At 42.7% G+C, this 22,178-nt stretch overlaps 1 protein-coding gene across 1 annotated transcript in view; it reads right to left on the bottom strand.

The window, feature by feature from the left end:
* Nucleotides 1–742: 742 nt before the first annotated feature.
* stab1 (stabilin 1) overlaps nt 743–22,178 on the bottom strand; it is a 258,505-nt gene continuing 237,069 nt past the window's right edge. Inside the window, exons 65-69 of the mRNA XM_048547400.2 lie at nt 21,688–21,837; nt 11,099–11,200; nt 10,366–10,506; nt 6,317–6,436; nt 743–1,769 (exon numbers count right to left, since the gene is read on the bottom strand). Coding sequence (XP_048403357.1) covers nt 1,716–1,769; nt 6,317–6,436; nt 10,366–10,506; nt 11,099–11,200; nt 21,688–21,837 — 567 coding nt within the window. The 3' untranslated portion in view covers nt 743–1,715. The remainder of the gene's footprint in view (nt 1,770–6,316; nt 6,437–10,365; nt 10,507–11,098; nt 11,201–21,687; nt 21,838–22,178) is intronic.

Genomic DNA, 22,178 nt, shown 5'->3' on the forward strand with positions numbered 1-22,178 from the left:
TGTGGTGGGGTTCAAACCTGGATCCCCAGAATGGTACCTGAGAATCTGGATTAACAGTCCAGCAAAAATTCCACTAGACTATTACAATTTAGAAATGTAAGGGAAGGTAATAAATATTTCTGATTTGGATGAAGTCACTTAATCTAGACAGTTGCCTAAAATCTTAATTAATTGGGATTGATTTTTATTTTAAAAATTGACTGCATCCATTGTGAACTGTGAAGTTAGAAACTGGGGCAAAGTCAGGAATCACTATCTCATGAGGTTAACAATGAATGTTTTTCAATTGAAAAGCCTCACAACCAAAACCATGAACATGCTCAATACAAATGATCCCTGTTAACAAGATTGTTAATGTCAGTCCTTACAGCTGACAAAATGTCTCCTGATTTTATGTCCTTAATCATATAATTGCTAAATCTGCAAAGCATGTGATTCTAGTATCTCATTCATGGTATAAAATATTAGTGATGTGCAGTAAAATTTCACAATGCAATGTGATTACTAACAGATGCACAACACGATAAACTTGTGCATTCAATAAGCTGACAGCTAACGTTTGGAAACATTGCCACCTAGGGGTATATTCTAATGCATCATGCTGGTGGATCACCAGTCCCAAAAGAACTCGTGATTGAAACTGCAGTCTGGAGTTAAGTCTACAGACCTGCCATTACATGGCATGAAGTCCTTGTTAATCACTTAAATTCTTGAAAAGAGAACAGAACATTCATGCAAACAGTTACAATAAAAACACTTTATTTTCAAATTTTCATGGAAGATTTGATGTCTGGTAATGTAACAAGCCTTGGTTTTTGTAGAAATGAAGCATTGGTGACTTAGACCTGCAAAATGTGATTTCATTAGTAATGAATCATGTATTTTGCAATGCTTTGTTTCTGGCTGAAGACTGTATCATACTTTTGTATTTCTGCAATGCATATAATTTTTGATTAACTGCTCCTTAAACATGAATGGCATTGCCCATTGAACATACACCAGCTCTTGGGACAATTCAAAAATAGTGAGCAAAAGGTTTTTAGTAGGTATTTTAAGAACAAAAATTGCAGGAATAACATTGGAGCCATTAGTATCAGTGAGCAGAAATTGTCAATTCATATTTTTGAGTAGATCTTCAACAAACTGTCTCACTGAAAGGTGCCTTTTTTAGTATCAAAATGTAATCTGTGATTTATGTCTGTCTTTAATTTCTGCCAGACCTGCTGAGAAATTCTGCCATTTTTTATTTTGCATTTTTAACACGTTGGAAGTAAGGAAATGACGTTCAGTTGGTGGTATATATTCCACATTTTAACATAGTCAAAGAAAAGTATACAATGATCTTCTTTATAAATCTACTTGTAAAAAGATGCGTATTACAAATTTATATATAAAACAATGTTATCTTTGCCTATTAGTACAAAATGAAAAAATAAATTTTCAGTCTTTCTAGAGTCACCAGACTATTGCAAAAATGCAATACAATGTGTGCATTTCACATGTTCCTTGGTGACCTGACAGTGTGCCCACACACCAGTACAAAAAGTAATTGGACACCAAGTCCAGTGATTTCATTTATTTGTTGCTATCGTACAGCCTGTCCTTCATTTAGAGCCTATACTTTGTTCCTGTAGCATCATCATACATCGCACTAAAATGGTACAGTATGAGCGGTAGCTTTTTGTTTGGGGGGAGAAAAGCAGAGGTCTGGTTCCTCAATCTTGTAGAATGTTCTGGGTGTCTGAATAATATTCATATTCATCATTGTCCTGTATTTAAAGGCAAACTTGTAAAAATTAGCAAATTCTTAAACTGTAATTTCATTCTTGTAAACATGGTCTATGCCTTGACTGTCAATTAATCAACAATATCATTTATTATATGTATTTGCACAGAAGTTGCTTTTACTTAGGAATGGGTTTTGCCTTGTGAAAACATTTACAAGTAAATATGATTTTGTCTATTAATCACCCCAACCTATCAAACCATTGGAGCTTATTTCCAGGCTTAAAGCACGAAGTGTCTTTTTGTTTAACATTTATAATTTAATCACATTGAAAAATTCTTTGATAACTGTCTTTCCTGCAACTGTTCAGCACACTCTCTCTTTTTTTAGATTTAGTTTTGTTTCCTCAAGGTTATAGCACAAAGGCCACTCTCATTTGGGTGTAAAAAAACAATTCACAAGTACAACTGGCCTGCTACTTTTCTCATAGTCTGAAGGAAAAATTTTTAAGACTATAAGCCAATTTGCTCGAAGCCATGATTTAAATTTGTTACCACTTTGACAGTACAATTATACATCAAGAAATCTCTAATTGCCATTGCTTCTTATGGCAATTTCTGTACTTCTACAAAAAATCTTCTGGTTCTTGCTCTTTCACCTTGCTGATGAGACTTCATGATTTTTTTATTACCTTTTACTGAAGCTCCCCTCTATTTATTTGGTCCCCTTCAAGGGGAAATAACTGCAGCTTCTCTAATCTGTTGATGTAACTGAAGTTCCTGATAGTTGGAACATTTCCATGGATCTTTTCTGCACCCTCTTTAATGCCTTCACATCTTTCCTAAAACATGGTGTCCAAAACTGCGCACAATATGTCAAATGAAGCCAACATACCAATTTAAATTCCTTCCACTGTACTCTTACAAGGAGGTATAATGGTGGATTTCATGTGATGTGTTAACTATACTGCCTACCTTTCAGCCTTCAATTATGTATAGATATAATTCAAGTCCTCCTTGTTACAAACATGAAGTTATGGAGAAATCTTATTACCCGAGGACAGACACACTCATGTGGTAAGGTATTTGCTGGCCTTGTAACTAAAACTTTAGTGGTACTTAAAGAAACTCTCTATTTGAACCATAAGCTTGTTTTATAGAACATAGAAGATAGCAGGTGCAGGCCATTCACCCCTTTGAGTCTGCCTCACCATTCATTACAATCATGACTGATCATCCATCTCAATAGCCTAATCCTGCTTTCTCCCCATAACCTTTGATTGCCATTTGCTCCAAGTACTGTATCTAGTTGCCTCTTGAATACATTCAATGTTTTAGCAACAACTACTTCCTTTTGGGGTAAGAAGTGTCTCCTTATCTCTGTCCTGAATGGTCTACCCTGAATCCTCTGCCTGTGACCCATGATTTGGGACACACCCACCATCAGGAATATCCTTCCTGCATCCACCCTGTCTAGTCCTGTTAGAATTTTACATAGTTCAGATCCCAACCCTCCCTAACCTCCATCTGTCTGAACTCCAGTGAAAACAATTCCAACCTAGTCCATCTCTCCTCATGTCAGTCCTGCCATCCCCAGAATCAGCCTGGTAAGCCTTCACTGTACTCCCCAAAGAGCAGGGGTATCCTTCCTCAGAAAAGGAGTCCAAAACTGTGGCCTCAGCAAGGCCCTGTATAACTGCAACAACACATCCCTGCTGCTACATTCAACCTCTTGCAATGAAGACCAACATACCATTTGCCGCCTTTACCACCTGCATCCTTGTCTTCCGCAACTAGTACACAAGGTCACCCCAGGTCCTCTTCCTAATTTACAATCATTCCGGTAGTATTCTGCCACTTTCTTTTTTTGTGCTTCCAAAATGAATAACCTCACCTTTATCCAAATTATACTGCATCTGCCACTGATTTGCCCACTCTCTCAACCTGTCCAGATCACGCTGCAGGATCTTTGCATGCTCGTCACAGTTCACACTCACTCCTACTGATCTTTCAGGTATTACATTTTGTTCCCTCATCTAAATCATTTACTAAGTATTTTAAATAGCTAGGATCCCAGCTTTAATTTCCTGTAGCACCCCACTACTTATTTGCCTGCCAATTTGAAAAATGATCCACTAATTCCTACTCTTTGTTTCGTCTCTGTCAATGAGTTCTTGATCCATCTCAATACACTCTTTTCCCCCCACCCCCCCAAAGTCCTGTGTGCTTTAATCTTGCATAATAATCTCTTATGTGGGACTTGGTTGAACACTTTTGTTTTGAAAGTCCAAATATACCACATCGACTGGCTCCCTGTTGAAAACTCTACTAGTCACACCTCCATAGAATTGCACCAGATTTGCCAAACATTATTTCCCCTTCATAAATTCATGCCGACACTGTCCGATCTAGCCACTGCTTTCTAAATGCTCTGCTGTAAAGACCTTTAATATTGGATTTGAGAATTTTCCCCACTCCCACTGTTAGGCTTACTGGTCTATAATTCTGTTTTCTTGCTCCCTCCCTTTTTGAATACCAGAGTGACATTAGCCACCCTCCAATCTGCAGGGACTGTTCTACAGTCTATGAAATCCTGGAATATGTCCACCAATGCATCCACTATTTCTACAGCCACTTCCTTAAGTACTCTGGGATGTAGATTCAGGCTTTGGGAATTTATCTGCCTTCAATCCTGTCAATTTTCTGGCTCCATTTCTTGCATTCTTAAACTGCTGGTATCTGATTTGTGTCCTTTTTTTGTTAAAACAGAACAAAGTATGTATTCACTTGCTCAGCCACTTCTTTGTCCCCTATTCTACATTTCACCACCCCCCCCCCCCCCCCCCCCCCCCCGTGCCACTTCTCTCTGTAGGGGACCTACACCAGTCTTCACAACTTTTTCTTTCGTCCTTCCTTCCCTCCTCTCTCCCTCCACCTATAGACGTTCTTAGTGTCTGTCTTTGCTGAATTCTCTAAATTACTCCCAATCCTCAGACATACAATTTTTCTTGGCCAATCTGTATGCTTCTCGGTTGGTTCCAATCCAATCTCTAATTTGTTTTATAACATTGGCCCTTTTACCCTTTATTCCTGTCTGGCACAAAGCAAAAACAGTTGTTGTAGTTCACCTATGTGTTCCTTGAATGTTTACCGTTGCCTATCCACTGTCATTTATTCCTTTTCAAGTAACTCTTTCCCCCAATCTATCATGGCCAACTCACACCTCCATATTTCATAGTTTCCTTTTATTAACATTCAGTATCCTTGTCTCTGAATCAACTACCTCACTCGTTATCTTGATTAAAAATTCTAGCTTGTGGTTGTTCATCCCCAAAGGGCCTGACACAGCTAGTTTGCCAATGATTCCATTCTCATTACACAGTACCCAGTCTAATGTGGCTTGCTGTCTAGTTGGTTCCTCCACAAAGCGGTCAAGAAAACCATCCCGTATACACTCCAGAAATTCCTCCTTTTACGGCATTGTGGCTAACTTAACTTGCCCAATCTACGTGCAGATTAAAATCACCCATGATCACCAATATTCTCTCTTTTCACATGCATATCTAATTTCCTGTTTTAATGCCATTCCCAACGATCACCACTGTGGTTTGGAGGTCTCTCTCGTTGTTGGCCCCTTGGTATTTCTCAACTCTACCTCTGCACTGTGGAGTCTGTAGGGGTAATGTCCTTTCTCACTAATGTGTTAATTTCCTCTAACCAGCAATGCCACTCCACCACCTTTTTTCCTTTTTCTTGCCTGTCCTTCCTAAATGCTGAATTCCTGTACCATTGTATACCCACGAGATCTGAACCTGCATTACGTATCTGAGGAAGGAAACGACAATTCAGACATCAGCAGTGTCTATAAAGTTTCCTGAAACCTAAAAATTAGTTATATTTTTACATTCCACATCAAGATGTAACAGTGATACTGCAAGAAAAATGAGCCTGATGACCTGTAATAGGTCTCCCACCAGTTAAGCTCTGCATGGATTCCACAGGAAACAGACAACTGTGAATGCAATAAAAGGTAAAGTTGCCCACTTCATTAATTGGCTATGTTCAGGTCCTTTAGGGTTGCTCCTTAACAAACTGAAAATCTTAATCAGAAGGCATAGATGCTTGAGGAAGCTGACCAGCTCCAAACTGGCAGGAACAGGAATGGCAAGTCTGAAATGGTATTATTTGATACAGGAGGGGAAAAATTTTGCAACAGTGAAATTTTAACAACTACCTGTTACCTCTTTCTGCTCTGGTAACTTGGAAGATGAAGATGCTTTTATTTTGAGACTGCGAGCAGACAGCAGCCACAGAAACGGCTGGCCACTCGGACCAGAATATGTCCTGCCTTAAATTCTGTTCCCCCACTAACACTAAAATTATGACGGTTTTATTAAACCATTTGATTGACTGGGAATCTTGGAATTTATATTTTTTTTGTTATCACCTGAAATAAATTAAAGTAGCTTTTCTTGCACATGATTGATATTTCTTACCAAAGTAATAGTTATGTATTTTAACTTCCCACAACACTGCACTGCACGTATTGAAAATCATTCTCTGTACTTGAGTATATTTAGTAGCCACTTACCTCAAATGGCTCAGTAGTGTTGTCTGTAACTATACCATATGCTCCGTACACTGGATTAGGCACAGAAACCAGTGCAGGATTGTCCTCTGCACTGAGGCCTATACCATCATCGTCGTTAGCCTAATTAATAAATTAACAAGATTCATATATAAACACACTTGTTGCGATACACATAATGTAAACTATCCCAACTCTCTCTGTTCAGCTAGCATTTGGTTTCTTAGAAACTATTTATTGTACTTCAGAGTCACATGGAAATCTTATATCAGAAGGACTACACTCATTCTCTCATTGAGGACAAATCCAATCCAGCTAAATTTAATTAGGCTCTGCCAATTTAGGATTAGCACAGGCCTGGGAACCTTGACGTGTGGACCTGAATACTTAAGGAATTCACTCATTTAAAATTCTGTTACTTAGTAAAAGGAAGCACTTTATATCCTTCTCTTCAAATTAATTTTAAGACCGTACATCCATAGCAGAGATAATGGGAACTGCAGATGCTGGAGAATCCAAGATAATAAAGTGTGGAGCTGGATGAACACAGCATTTTTGGAGCACAAAAGCTGACGTTTTGGGCCTAGACCCTTCATCAGAAAAGGGGGATGGGGAGGCAGACAGAAGATTGAGAGTATGGGTGGGGAGGTAGGGAGGGGATAGGTCAGTCTGGGGAGGCGGACAGGTCAAGGAGGCAGGATGAGGTTAGGAAGGAAATGGGGGTGCGGCTTGAGGTGGGAGGAGGGGATAAGTGAGAGGAAGAACAGGTTAGGGAGGCGGGCTGGTGAAATCCACATTGATACCATTGGGCTGCAGGGTTCCCAAGCGGAATATGAGTTGCTGTTCCTGCAACCTACGGGTGGCATCACTATAGCACGGCAGGAGTCCCAGGATGGATATGTCGTCTAAGGAATGGGAGGGGGAGTTAAAATGGTTCACAATTGGGAGGTGCAGTTGTTTATTGTGAACCGAGCAGAGGTGTTCTGCAAAGCGGTCCCCAAGCCTCCGCTTGGTTTCCCCAATGTAGAGGAAGCCACACCGGGTACAATGGATACAATATACCACATTGGCAGATGTGCAGGTGAACAGCTGCTTGATGTGGAAAATCATCTTGGGGCCTGGGATGGGGGTGAGGGAGGAAGTGTGGGGGCAAATGTAGCACTTCCTGCGGTTGTAGGGGAAGGTGCCGGGTCTGGTGGGGTTGGAGGGGAGTGTGGAGCGGACAAGGGAGTCGGGGAGAGAGTGGTCTCTCCGGAAGGCAGACAAGGGTGGGGATGGAAAAATGTCTTTAGTGGTGGGGTCGGATTGTAGATGGCAGAGGTGTCAGAGGATGATGAGTTGTATCCGGAGGTTAGTGGGGTGGTATGTGAGGACTAGGGGGAATTCTCTTTTGGCAGTTATTGCGGGGGCGGAGTGTGAGGGATGAGTTGCGGGAAATGCAGGAGACACAGTTGAGGGCGTTCTTGACCACTGTGGGGGTATGTTGCAGTCCTTGAAGAACGAGGACATCTGGGATGTATGGGAGTGAAATGCCTCATCCAGGGAGCAGATGCGGAAGAGGCGAAGGAATTGGGAATAGGGGATGGAATTTTTCAGAAAGGTGGGTGGGATTTGGTGGGCTTGAAATGGACATCGGTTTCTAGGTCTTTCCCTGAGATGGAGCCAGAGAGGTCCAGGAAGGTGAGAGATGTGTTGGAGATGGCCCAGGTGAACTTGAGGTTGGGGTGGAACGGCCCGTTTCTATCTCCTTCCCAAAATCCACAAACCTGCCTGCCCTGGTTGACCCATTGTCTCAGCCTGTTCCTGCCCCACCGAACTCATCTCCACCTATCTGGACTCCATTTTCTCCCCTTTGGTCCAGGAACTCCCCACCTACATCCGTGACACCACCCCCGCTCTCCACCTCCTCCAGAACTTCCAATTCCCTGGCCTCCAGCACCTCATTTTCACCATGGATGTCCAGTCCCTGTACACCTGCATTCCTCATGCAGATGGCCTCAAGGCCCTCCGCTTCTTCCTGTCCCGCAGGCCCGACCAGTCCCCCTCCACTGACACCCTCATCCACCTAGCCGAACTCGTCCTCACCGTCAACAACTCTTTCGATTCCTCCCACTTCCTACAGACAAAGGGGGTGGCCATGGGCACCTGCATGGGCCCAAGCTATGCCTGCCTCTTTGTAGGTTACGTGGAACAGTCCCTCTTCCGTACCTACACAGGCCCCAAACCCCACCTCTTCCTCCGTTACATTGATGACTGTATCGGCACCGCCTCTTGCTCCCCAGGAGGAGCTCGAACAGTTCATCCACTTCACCAACACCTTCCACCCCAACCTCAAGTTCACCTGGGCCATCTCCAGCACATCCCTCACCTTCCTGGACCTTTCTGTCTCCATCTCAGGCAACCACCTACAAACCGATGTCCATTTCAAGCCCACGGACTCTCACAGCCACTTAGAATACACCTCCTCCCACCCACCCTCCTGCAAAAATTCCATCCCCTATTCCCAATTCCTCCGCCTCCGCTCCCAGGATGAGGCATTCCACTCCCGCACATCCCAGTTGTCCAAGTTCTTCAAGGACCGCAACTTTCCCCCCGCAGTAGTCGAGAACGCCCTTGACCGCGTCTCCCACATTTCCCACAACACCTCCCTCACACCCCGCCCCCGCCACAACCACCCCAAGAGAATCCCCCTCGTTCTCACACACCACCCCACCAACCTCTGGATACAACACATCATCCTCTGACACTTCCGCCATCTATAATCCGACCCCAGCACCCAAGATATTTTTCCATCCCCACCCTTGTCTGCCTTCCGGAGAGACCACTCTCCATGTGACTCCCTTGTTCGCTCCAAGCTCCCCTCCAACCCCACCACACCCGGCACTTTCCCCTGCGACCGCAGGAAGTGCTATGCTTGCCCCCACACCTCCTCCCTCACCCCCATCCCAGGCCCCAAGATGACTTTCCACAGCAAGCAGATGTTCACCTGCACATCTGCCAATGTGGTATACTGCATCCACTGTACCCGCTGTGGCGTCCTCTACATTGGGGAAACCAAGCGGAGGCTTGGGGACCGCTTTGCAGAACACCTATGCTCAGTTCACAATAAACAACTACACCTCCCAGTCGCGAACCACTTCAACTCTCCCACCCATTCCTTAGACGACATGTCCATCCTGGGCCTCCTGCACTGCCATAGTGATGCCACCCGTAGGTTGCAGGAACAGCAACTCATATTCCGCTTGGGAACCCTGCAGCCCAAAGGTATCAATGTGGATTTCACCAGCTTCAAAATCTCCCCTTCCCCCACCGCATCCCAAAACCAGCCCAGTTCATCCCTGCCTCCCTAACCTGTTCTTTCTCTCACCTATCCCCTCCTCCCACCTCAAGCTGCACCTCCATTTCATACCTACTAACCTCATCCAGCCCCCTTGACATGTCCATCCTCCCCGGACTGACCTATCCCCTCCCTACCTCCCCACCCATACTCTCTTCTCCACCTATCTTCTCCTCTATCAATCTTCGGTCTGCCTCCCCCTCTCTCCCTATTTATTTCAGAATCCTCTCCCCATCCCCCTTTTCTGATGAAATGTCTAGGCCCGAAATGTAAGTTTTTGTGCTCCTAAGATGCTGCTTGGCCTGCTGTGTTCATCCAGCCCCACACTTTGTTATCTCATATATCCATAGCATTTGGCTAGGTGTAATTTGATGTGACATCAATAACATTCTGCTGTTGCATAAACAATAGCATAGATTTAATTTTTACACAAGAGTAGCACCATTTAGGAACTGTGCCAATTCCAAAGCAGAGCCGAGGAGGTGGGTTTGTAATCTCTGATCAAGATATCACTGCCAAGCGACTGTGTTTCTCAGACAGTTTAAACTTCTATTTGACTTTTCATATCAGGGACCCAAAACAAGTGGGAATATCTGATTTTGTATATCTGAGCATTCTTGCTAGTTATTGCATGCTAGCACTATGCTAGTTGTTGCTACATCAATATGGGCCAAGAAGAAGCAGTGCCAGGATGTATCATTTCAATTTGACATACCTTGAAGTACTGAAATTGGAAAATCTCTCTCCTGCGTCGGAGACAAAAACTCAATCCAACTATTGCAGCAATCAAACATCCCAATCCTAGAAGTAATGTTGCACCAAGGATACTACTGGATGAACTTGCAGACACCAAAACCTATAAAACAAGGGGATCTGCTGATTAGCAAAGTTTCTTATATTTACAAAATTATTCCTGGATAGTGTTCTTGTAACCACCATGCAACGATTTTTAATATCAAGCTTGTTATCAAAAGGTCAAGAATATCAGCAATACGAAATGGAACATGTATTTCAACATTTCTTTTATCAGGTATTATAATTATGTGGTTTCAGATCAGGTATAACACTGATTCGGTAGGGATAACATCTCTGCATTTAATCCTCAAGCACTATGTCTCAAGTCTTAACCCAAAAAAAATTCAATAATAAATATTTCCTTGAAACCAGAGGTTGATAATAGATCCTAAACTTATGAATCCTCATGGCTTCGTATCCACTGGAAAATGAATTGAAAATACATTCTCTCCTCCCTCGCCATCCCCAGCCCATCACCACCAATCCACACGCCCCCACCCCAGAAACAAGTGAATTCTGCGTGCGCCATCAAGTTAAGCTGGGTTGAATTTTGAATCTTCACCTTGGAAGATCTAAATAACCAATTCATTTTTAGACAATTTCAATTTTGAGGCAAGGCCGCTGGTGTTTACATTCTTCTGAGAAGCACTTACCGGTTGAGGAGTTGTTAAAGGTCCCTCTATGACATGTATAATTCCATTGCTGGCAACTAAATCCCATTCCATGATATGCTGGCCATTCACCATCTTTGAGCTCTACCATCATGAATGTAGAGTTAGTTCAACAATAAATTTGATTCCAGTTCAAACAACAGCCAATAAATATGACCTGCCATTGTTACTCCTACCTCTATTCTAAGTCTTGTCTCCAATTGTGGAAGATAGTAAAGTAAAACACTGACCTTATTTAAAGTTACAAAAGCAAAATAAGGTGTTTGCAGAAAATCTGAAATCAAAATGAAAATGCTGGAAATACGAAGGAGGTCTAGCAACGTTTCTCTCCACAAATATTAACTGCTGTGCATTTCAAATATTTTCTGGATTAGAATTAACTGTCTGTAATTCAAACATTTTAAAAATGGGTTATTTATCACTGAAAACCACTGAAAACCACTGAATTTTCTACCTTGAGTAGAAATAATAGTTATAACACACTTGATTAAAGCCTTCCTCTTCATTAGATGATTCTGTCATCATTTTGTCATGTAGATAGGACATTGTATCAGGCTCAGAGCATATGTGAATGTGGCCATCAACAAAACAGGAAGCAAAGTAAGCAAGCATTTGCCTATATAAAGGCTACTTGATGCTATTGAATTATAAATACTTTAACTTATGAAATGCATCCTTTATTACTTGAGGAAAAAGTAGTTGGGTGCATTAATTCAGTTTAGGTTGTTATTGAGAAACAAGTTTCTCTCAAAATCACCAAAACTGTGCAGACAGTGTACATGAAAAAAACATACACTGGTCACTGTCAATGATTTTGATCAATTGCAAGAAATTTTACATCTAAAGTTCATCAACTTAAAGCCATCCAAATGAAATGGTAGAGTTAAGGTATCTTGCCTAAGATTAAAATGAATTCTAATTAAAATGTTGATTTGTTCACAGCAGCTAACAAGTAGGGAATATTTGTACAAATATGCTTGATTTCTATACTTGCTCTTTAATCATTGTCAGAAGAACACTGGCGGGTCAAGTATCTATTCTAACTCTTCTCACATTTAGTAAAATGATTATTTTTGTTGTTGATTCAAGTTACAGTTTGAGGACTGAATGGCGTCATTCACACCTTTTGATCCATGTCATGTCTATTCTGTGCTCAGACTCTGCAATTGTCCAATACGTTTGGAGGTTTTCTCCACTTGTTAGAAAAAGAGTGAGGGCTGTAGGGAGGATGAAGTTAGTAAGATCTTCAATTGTCTTGAAAAGGTACATATGGAAAGGATGTGAGTTCGTTCAGAACAGTGGGACACTGTTAAAACCAAGGTCAGCCTTTTCAAATAGAAATAAAAGGATTTTTTTCTTTGAGGGCTGTGCGACCTTGGAACTCTCTGCATCAGAAGGTGGTGGCAGTAGGATCTTTGAATATTTTAAAGATTGAGGTAGATCAATTCTTGTTATGCAAGAGGATCACAGGTTCTTTTGAACTGATGGAATATTGAATTTGCAGCACTGACATCAGCCATGATCTTCTTGAATGGCAGAGCTTGAAGGACCAAATAACCTACTTCTGCTCCATGTTAGTATGTCCATTGTAACTCTAACTACTGCATGCATTACACCCAGTCAACGGCTTTCACCAACTTTCAGTGTCAGAAACTACTCCTCTTTCTTGGTTTCTGCACTTGTAACTCACTGACTATGGCTATGTCACCATGTCTCCCCACGCGTACATCACCGTCAATTGTTCTTCTAATCTCTTCCATCATACTGAATCCCTCCCTTGTCTCAGGGAACAAGTCTTGTGACTTAGGTGCTACACACTGACGGAATGTAGGCCCATCATCCTACTAGGGACTTCTCCCCTTTCATGTGACCATTTTCTTGAAGCACACTTGGTGTATTTGCTGCATGAATTAGCACATACATGCTGCAGGTTTGATGTTCACATAGTGTGGTGGCATATAGCAAAGTATCTGCCTCCTTCACTGTTCTGTTCTCCGGTCAGGACAAGCTGCCCGCCTCTCCCTTTGTGCTAACAACTAAACGTGTGCTACAGAGGCTGCCAAACTATAACTGAGCGATAAAGATGCTGAGCACCAAAAAAGCAGTGTTCCCACGGCGGGTGGCATTCCGTAAATCAGTGCTGAAATCAGTAAGTCTGCAATAAGAAAATAATGAAGTGGATAGAAACTGGCAACGTACAAGTGAGTGAACTCTAAGGAAGCAAGCTAAGAGCCATGAGATGCATTGTGCAGACTTACAAACGGAGCAAGCTGGTGAAAGCATGAAAATCATTGGTGTCACTGAACAAAGTACATAATTGAATGGTCAATGTGGAGTGGGAGGTGGGCCGAAAGCAGGTGAGATGGTATGGTGAGGGTGGTTTGCACGTGCCAATTTGTGAAACAGCTTAATGCTTCTGCTAACACAGCAAAATGAGAAATTCCTCATGAATGCATTTGTTATTTATGTCCAATGGTGTAAAAAAACCAAAGATGGCTCCATGAAGTGGGGACTGTGTTGTGGTATTTTATAGCGTCTTAGGGTCTGGGAGTGTTCTTATTTATCTTGTGTTTAAAAGAATAACAGGGGAAAGGGGCACAGTAGTTGTAAAGTTAGGAGCAAGATCTAAACAGATATAGGAATGCCAGGACAGTCCAGTAGGTAGAAAAGACATGGGTAGGATAAGGCACATGGGAGCTCCAGAAATAAGGACTGTATTTATTTTAATGCAAGGAGCTTGGCTGGTAAGACAGATGAAATTAGAACGTTAATCAATATGTGACAATATGATATAGTTGAAATCACTGGTATGTGGTTGAAGGAAGAACAACCGACAACTCAATATTTCAGGTGAGAAGTTTCGGATGTGATGGGAGGAGATAGAAGAGAGATGCATTGCATTATTGATAAAGGAAACAATCACTATAGCAATGAGGGAGGATGTCTTGAAGGATCTTCAAATGAAGTTATTTGGGGAGAGCTTAGAAATGGGGCAGCCCAGTTGCTCAGTGGTTAGCACTGCAGCCTGACAGTGCCAGCGATCTGGGTCCAACTCCAGCCTCGGAAGACTGTCTGTGGGGAGTTTTGCATGTTCTCCCCATGCCTGTGTGGGTTTCCTTTGGTGCTCTAACTTCCTTCCACAGTCCAAAGATATGCCGGTTTGGAGGACACGCCATGCTAAATTGCCAATAGTGCCCAGGGATGGGTAGCTTAAGTGGATTAGCCATGGGAAATACAGGGTTACAGGGACAAGGTAGGGGTTGAGGCTGGGTGGGATGCTCTTTAGAGTCAGTGACGACTTGTTGAGTCGAATGGCCTGTTTCCACGCCATAGGCGTTCTATAAAGAAGGGGCAATTACTTTGCTGGGATTGCACTACAGGTCTCCTAACAGTCAGAGGGAGATAGAAGAGCAGCTATAGCAGGGTTAGATCACATAGAATCCAGGGGGTACTAGCCAATTGGTTATAAAATTGGCTTGAAGGTAGGAGACAGAGGGTGGTAGTAGAGGGTTGCTTTGCAGACTGGAGGCCTGTGACCAGAGGTTTGCCAATAAGGACCAATGCTGGATCCACTGTTTTTTCACAATTTGTATAAATTGATTTAGATGTGAATATATGAGGTATGGTTAGTACATTTGCAGATGGCACCAAAATTGATGGTACAATGCACAGTCAAGAAGGTTTCCTTAGAGTAGAATAGGACTTGGATCAGATAGGCCAACAGGCCAAGGAGAAGCTGATGGAATTTAATTTAGATAAATATGAGGTGTTGCATTTTGGCAAGGCAAACCAAGATAGGACTTGTACAGCTAATGGCAGGGCCTTGGGCAGTGTTGCTGAGCAAAAAGACCTCAGAGTGCAGTTGCACAGTTCCTTGAAAGTGGCGTCGCAGATAGACAGGATGGTGAAGAAGGCATTTGGCACTGGACTTCATTGGTCAGAGCATTGAGTATGGGAGTCACATTGCAGCTGTACAGGACATTGGTGAGGCCACTTTTAGAATGCTGCGTGACAATAAAATCTAATTCTGGCTGTCCTTCTGTAGGAAGGCTATTTTTAATCTTGAGAGGGTGCAGAAAAGATTTACAAGGACATTGCCAGGTTTGGAGAGTTTGAGGCTATAGAGAGAGGCTGAATAAGCTGGGATTTCTTTCCCTGGAGTTCCCCTCCTTATAGAGGTTTATAAAATCATTGAAGGGCATGGATAGGATGAATCGCCAAGGACTTTTTCCCTAGGGTAGGGGAGTTCAAATCTAGAGAGCATAGGTTTAAGGTGAGAGGGGAAATATTTATAAAAGGTACCCGAAGAGTAACTTTCTCGTGGAGAGGGTGGTGTGTATAGATTGAACTGCCAGAGAAAGTGGTGGAGGCAGGTATAATTACAACATTTTAAAGGCATCTGGATGGGCATATGAACAGGACGATCTTAGAGGGGTATAGGTCAAATGCTGGAAAATTGGAGTAAGCCAGACTGGGATGTCTGGTCAGCATGTTAAGGTCTATTTCCATGCTGTATGACAATGATTTGTAAGCCTTCACAGAAAGGCATGAGAATACTTGCAGGGGATTTCAGCTTTGCTAACATTAACTGCAATCATCTGAGTGTGAAAGGATTAGATGAAGTGAAATTTTTAAAGTGCACCCAGGAGATCTTTTTGTGCCAGTACATAGATGGTCCTATGAGAGATGTGGTAGTTTTAGGATTAATCATACAAAATTAAGCTAATCACATGGTTGAAGTTTCAGTGGGCGGGCATTTTGGGAAGAGGATAGTGCTGAAGTTGAGTGTCTAAATTGGGGAGGGATGGTCAATTTCAATATCATTAGTCAGGATTTGGCAAACATAGCTGTGAGTATTGTGCCTAGATTAAGTCTAAATTTGGAAATTAGGAGTCTTTCAAAAGGAATATAGTGCAAATTCAGGGCTAATATGTTCCCCAAATAGTGAAAAGCAAGGGCTGCAAGTCCAGTGAACACTGGATGTCAAGGGATATCGGGAGTTTGGTAAAGAAAAGGAAGAAAATATGTGTCAAGAACAGTGCATTAAAAACAGGGGAGGCCTTACAAATGTATAGAGTGCAGGGGTTGCTTAAAAAAAGGAATTAGAAGGGGAAAAAGGGGCCACAAAATATCTTCAGCAGATAGGAAAACTTCAAGGTATGTTTAAGTTTATTAAAAGAGGACAGACAGGTCAAGGGGGTGGGATGAGGTTGGTAGGTAGGAAATGGAGGTGCGGCTTGAGGTGAGAGGAGGGGATAGGTGAGAGGAAGAACAGGTTAGGCAGGCGGGGATGAGCTGGGCTGGTTTTGGGGAGATTTTGAAGCTTGTGAAGTCCACATTGATACCATTGGGCTGCAGGGTTCCCAAGCGGAATAGGAATTGCTGTTCCTGCAACCTTCAGGTGGCATCATTATGGCCCCCTCCCATTCCTTAGACGACATGTCCATCATGGGCGTCCTGCAGTGCCATAATGATGCCACCCGAAGGTTGCAGGAACAGCAACTCATATTCCGCTTGGGAACCCTGCAGCCCAATGGTATCAATGTGGACTTCACCAGCTTCAAAATCTCCCCCTCCCCCCACTGAATCCCAAAACCAGCCCAGCTCATCCCCGCCTCCCTAACCTGTTCTTCCTCTCACCTATCCCCTCCTCCCATCTCAAGCCACACCTCCATTTCCAACCTACTAACATCATTCCGTCTCCTTGACATGTCCGTCCTCCCCGGACTGACCTATACCCTTCCCCCCTCCCCACCTATACTCTCCTCTCCACCTATCTTCTCCTCTATCCATCTTCGGTCCGCCTCCCCATCTCTCCCTATTTATTTCAGAACCCTCTCCTCATCCCCCTCTCTGATGAAGGGTCTAGGCCTGAAACGTCAGCTTTTGTGCTCCTGAGATGCTGCTTGGCCTGCTGTGTTCATCCAGCTTCACACTTTGTTATCTTGGATTCTCCAGCATCTGCAGTTCCCATTATCTATGATCCTGTCACTGCCTTTTTTGTTCTCTTGACCATAGTGTAAAATTGGTGGAGTTTGAAAGGCTATTTATCATGATGATTTGAAAAGTCTTTGACAAAGTGCCACGTAAAATACTAATAAGTAAGTAATTAGCCAATGGCATATCTCTCACTCTCACTCTCACTGCCCGCCCCCCCACAACCACCACTTCCATTACAGACAAAAAGAGGGGGAAAAAAAAACGACTGGTTACATGGAGCTTGAGGGGCATCTTGCAGGGCAAGGTGTGTGTGGGGTTGAGTCTTGTGGGCTGCACTGGGTCAGATTACAAGTGGAACCTCATGAACACTAGATATAGATTAGTAGCAATAAAATCTAAGTCTAAATCTACCCTTCTTCAACTTTTAACCTTCTTCCGGATCCTTGTATCAGGGAAACCGTTCCCAGGTTTATGAATGGCGGCAATATATATGCAGCTTCAAACACCGGACATTAAAACCGACCAACCAACCGACTGACCGACCAGATTCGTGGGCCTCAATCTGGCCCATGTCTCTTAACATTGCTAAATGTAGCTTGCTGCACTCAGACTTGGAACTATATAGTTGTTTCTTCTTATTGCTTGGACAGAATCCTCTAATTCCCTTCCTTAGAGCACTACAGGTGCCCCTGCACCTCAAGGACGGCAGGGTTTCAAGAACATAACTCACTGCCACCTTCTGCAGGGTAACTGGGGATGGACAATAAATGCTGGCCTAACCAGCAATTACCTTATTTCACAAATGAACTAAAGACTGGGATAAATATCAAGCACGTCTGTGTATATACAATACAGCATTGTGTTCAACATTGCTGGATAGGAAAAGGGCCTGAGAGGGTTTGTATTACAAATTAATCATTGTCCATGAAGAATTTGCAAATGCAGTTGTGGTATTAACTAATTCTGGCAGTATATTCTAAGTCTGAAACTACAAATATCTTGGATCTGTTGGATTTTCTTAACTTGTAGATCACAATGCTGATTCCATCTGGCTCCTAGAACTAACTTGGAGATATAAACCTAGTAATTATTCATACCAGACTTAATTAATAACTAGAGTTGGCGAACTGGACTATTAATTTAGAAAAAATGTTGTCTTTTTGGATTCATTGCTTACATAATAACAATATGCCTTCTCAATTGTGATGGTGGGTGAATGAAAAAGTTGTACCATAGCCAGGATGGAATGGATTGATAGCTGAATATGTCTTCTGAATTTGTTCCTAATTTCAAAGCCTAATTTAGCCTTCAAAATAGCTACAATGTCATCTAAAATGCTATTAAACCAGCAAAATAATTAAGGTTTGCAATCCATGAATATTCCTATTGAATTTAAATTGGTTTAAAATTCCTTTCTGCAATGCATTTACTTTACCAGATATGGAACATTATCTGTGAGCAAATTCCAGTCAAATACTCTTCAAATGTGTTACTGATTTAGATACATAAATTATGTCAAGTAAAGTGAAGGCAGAATTGAAATTCAGCAACCCCCAAGAGGCCAGTTTGAGATCTAACGCTCCCAGCTGGGAGGCACACTCATGACAGGAAATTGTAAGTCAAGGGTCTGTGATTTCCTTTGTGCATTAAAATTAATATTAAAATAATAGCTCAGAAATCAGACTGTGCACCTGCACCACACTTCCTGCATACAGCTCATTGCTAGGAGCACAGAATCAGAAAGCCAGTGCTATATAGATAGAATCAGCATTGTGATCTACAAGTTAAGAAAATCCAACTGCAGTGTTTCTCACTGGATATGAATTAGCTTGTTTTCGTACCATTCAGCTAAAATCTGAATGAAAGTGACAGGTCAAGTGGCCAATCCAGAGTACTGGGGCAATACAGTGGCTCAGTGGTTAGCAGTGCTCCTCACAGCGCCAGGGACCCAAGTTCGATTCCACCGTTGGGTGACTGCGTGGAGTTTGCACGTTCTCCCTGTGTCTGCATGGGTTTCCTGCAGGTGCTCCAATTTCCTCCCACAGTCGAAAGATGTGCACGATAGGTGGATTGGCCATGTTAAATTGTCCATAGTGTTCAGGGTGGGTCTGGGTGGGATGCTCTGAGGGTTGGTGTGCACTTGTTGGGCCAAAGGGCCTGTTTCAACACGGTAGGGATTCTGTGATTTCTATGATAAACAGAAGTGGTCTTTGAGATGCAGTTTGAATTATGGCCTAATTTATCGGCAAGGTCGCCCACTATAGTTCATTCAGTCACAGAAATGGTGGTAAAAGGCTATTGAATAATATGGTTGATTAGGGAAGCAAAAAGTAGTCTGAAGAATCAGCAGAATACTCTTCAACAATCAGTTGTAAAATGGCACCATTAATAGCCAAATGGCAAGTTAAAAAGATACTTGATCTTCCCGAATTGAAAGTGAGAATACACAGTATATGCGGTTGGGGAGCATCAGGACCCCTTTGAAGTCCCCAAGTGCGCACGTGCACAGTTGTTGCCAAGGAAATGTTAAATGTTGAATCAGCTGATTTGGGTTGCATGAGACATTCTAGAAAACTTGCTCTGTGTAATTTCTGGTGTAACAGTGAATAAAAGTCAACCCAACTCACTACCATCCATACCTGCTTACCTGACACTTCCCACATCTTCACACACACTACTGGCTCGAATGTCCAGAATCACTATCTACCCTGACTACTCACCACACCCACAACACGTGACTACCTTCTGCCATCTCGCCTCCAATCTCACTCACCCCCTCCCTCAGCCAACAACACCAATGAAAATTTTGGGATCTATAAATGCTTTGCTGGAGATGCCAGCTAATGTCATAAGCCTGCTGTGTTCCTCCTCTTTGCCAGTCTTCTCCGGATCATTGCGCCGAGCCATGCTTATTCTAGCCAGCAACAGAAAACTTAGCTGGGCGGGCAAAAAGATAAGAGTTCGAGGATCACTGGAGCTAGCAACTATGTGCGTAACAACACTGTTAACTGCTCCAGTCAATGCCTCTTCACATCCTCATTGGTTAAGTCAGTAATCATTTAATACAGTCTGAAGGGATGCCTGAGATCTATTGGAATGGGGGGCTGGGAAGGGATGATTATATGAGAAGAATAAGGTGCTTGAGAGCTTGCTGTCTGTTCTTGTCCTTGCTACTAGGAAATTAATTCTCTTGCCAGAATTTTATTTTCAGAAGTCATGCATTTATTTTTACTTGTCCAAACTTTGAGTTTTGTCTTTTTCTGTTTAAAATTCTGTGTTCAATGAAGTAGAATATCTTGTTATTTTTAACCAAACCAGCCCCTGAACCTCCTCAGACCAGGTTATACACAGAACTTTTCTATTTTTCTTTTCTCCTTTGTTACGTTTCAGTTTATTGTTCCCTGAATGTGCCAAAAACTCAAAACTTGACACTGTTCTCCTCACAGATGCTGACCTACCTAATACCTCACTTTAATTTATATTTCAGTTTTCAGAATGTGCAACTTTTCCTTTTCATAAAAGGAGTGAAGTGCAAAATAGGTATTGAAATTTTCACAGACTTCAGCTTTTGTATATATGAAAAGTGTAAAATAAATAGAGATAACACGGTGTGAAGCTGGATGAACACAGCAGGCCAAGCAGCATCAGAGGAGCAGGAAAGCTGGCGTTTTGGGTCAGGACCCTTCTTCAGAAATGGGGGAGGGGAAGGGGATTCTGAAATAAATAGGGAGACAGGGGGAGGCGGATAGAGGATGGATAAAGGAGAAGATAGGGTGAGAGGAGACAGACAGTTCAAAGAGACGGGGTTAGAGCCAGTGAAGGTGAATGTAGGTGGGGAGTTGGTGGGGGCGGGGGGGGGGGTGCGATACGTCAGCCCAGGGAGGATGGACAGGTCAGGCAGGCAGGATGAGGTTAGTGGGTAGGGGATGGAGGTGGAGCTTGAGGTGGGAGGAGTGGTTAGGGAGGCGGGAGCTAGGTGGGCTGGTTTTGGGATGTAGTCGGGGAAGGGGAGATTTTGAAGCTTGTGAAGTCCACATTGATACCCTTGGGCTGCAAAGCCCCCAAGCGAAATATGAGTTGCTGTTCCTGCATCTTTCAGGTGGCGTCATTGTGGCCATGCAGGAGGCCCACGTTGGACATGTCGTCCGAGAAGTGGGGGATGGAATTGAAATGGTTCGCGACTGGGAGGTGTAGTTGTTTGGTGTGAATAGAGCGTAGGTGTTCTGCAAAGTGGTCCCCAAGCCTCCGTTTGGTTTCCTGATGTAGAGGCAGCCACAACGGGAACAGCGGATGCAGTATATAACATTGACAGATGTGCAGGTGAACATCTGTTTGATGTGAAAAGTCTTCCTAGGGCCTGGGATTGGGGTGAAAATTAAGTAAAGTAGTCTAGTTTAAGTGAAGGTCAATTAAAATAAGACTACCTTCGGAAAGTTCTTTTGCAGGATTAGGAATCACTGATTTTCACAAACAGTGATTTTGTTAAAAGAAGTGTTCGTTTAAAAAAGTAACCTAGCAGTGTTTATCTTGCATGCATTACTGCTAGAAATGTGTTTTTAATATATGACATTTTTCAAATTTAAAAGCAGCAGGTGTTGACTTTTCAATAGAAAAGCTCTACTATCACTTACACTGAAGAGGGTCTGATTTGTAGGTCCAGTTTCAATGAGAAGGTCATATCCCAGCCTGGATGAAATGAGTGTATCAGCACTCAACTCATCATAGTAGATAAAACTATTGTTCCTGGAGATATGGTTTTCAAGATCCCTCCATGGCATGGTCTAGATGCAACAAGAAATTACCAAGTCTTAATCTCATACCAGAGTTTTGCGATTATCATTATCTGTCATTGTAATACTGGATCAGTTTGTCAGCACACTGAGGCAGAGGATGTGAGTTCATGCTCTATACCCATCACCTGATTTGGTACATTAATGAAACTCTGGGGGAATGCTACATTGCTGAACCGACAGTTCCATGAACAATAGTAACTTGGATTCCAACAGTGTCTTTTAAATTGAGTCATTAGATTAAGGCAATGCTTGCAGCTCAAAAGGTGCATGTTAAAGATTCCATGGTTTTACAGGAAATATTCCCACTGCTCTAGTTTATAATCTTCTCT

Source organism: Stegostoma tigrinum, chromosome 11 (genome assembly GCF_030684315.1).
Source record: "Stegostoma tigrinum isolate sSteTig4 chromosome 11, sSteTig4.hap1, whole genome shotgun sequence".
Classification (NCBI taxonomy): Eukaryota; Metazoa; Chordata; class Chondrichthyes; order Orectolobiformes; family Stegostomatidae; genus Stegostoma; species Stegostoma tigrinum.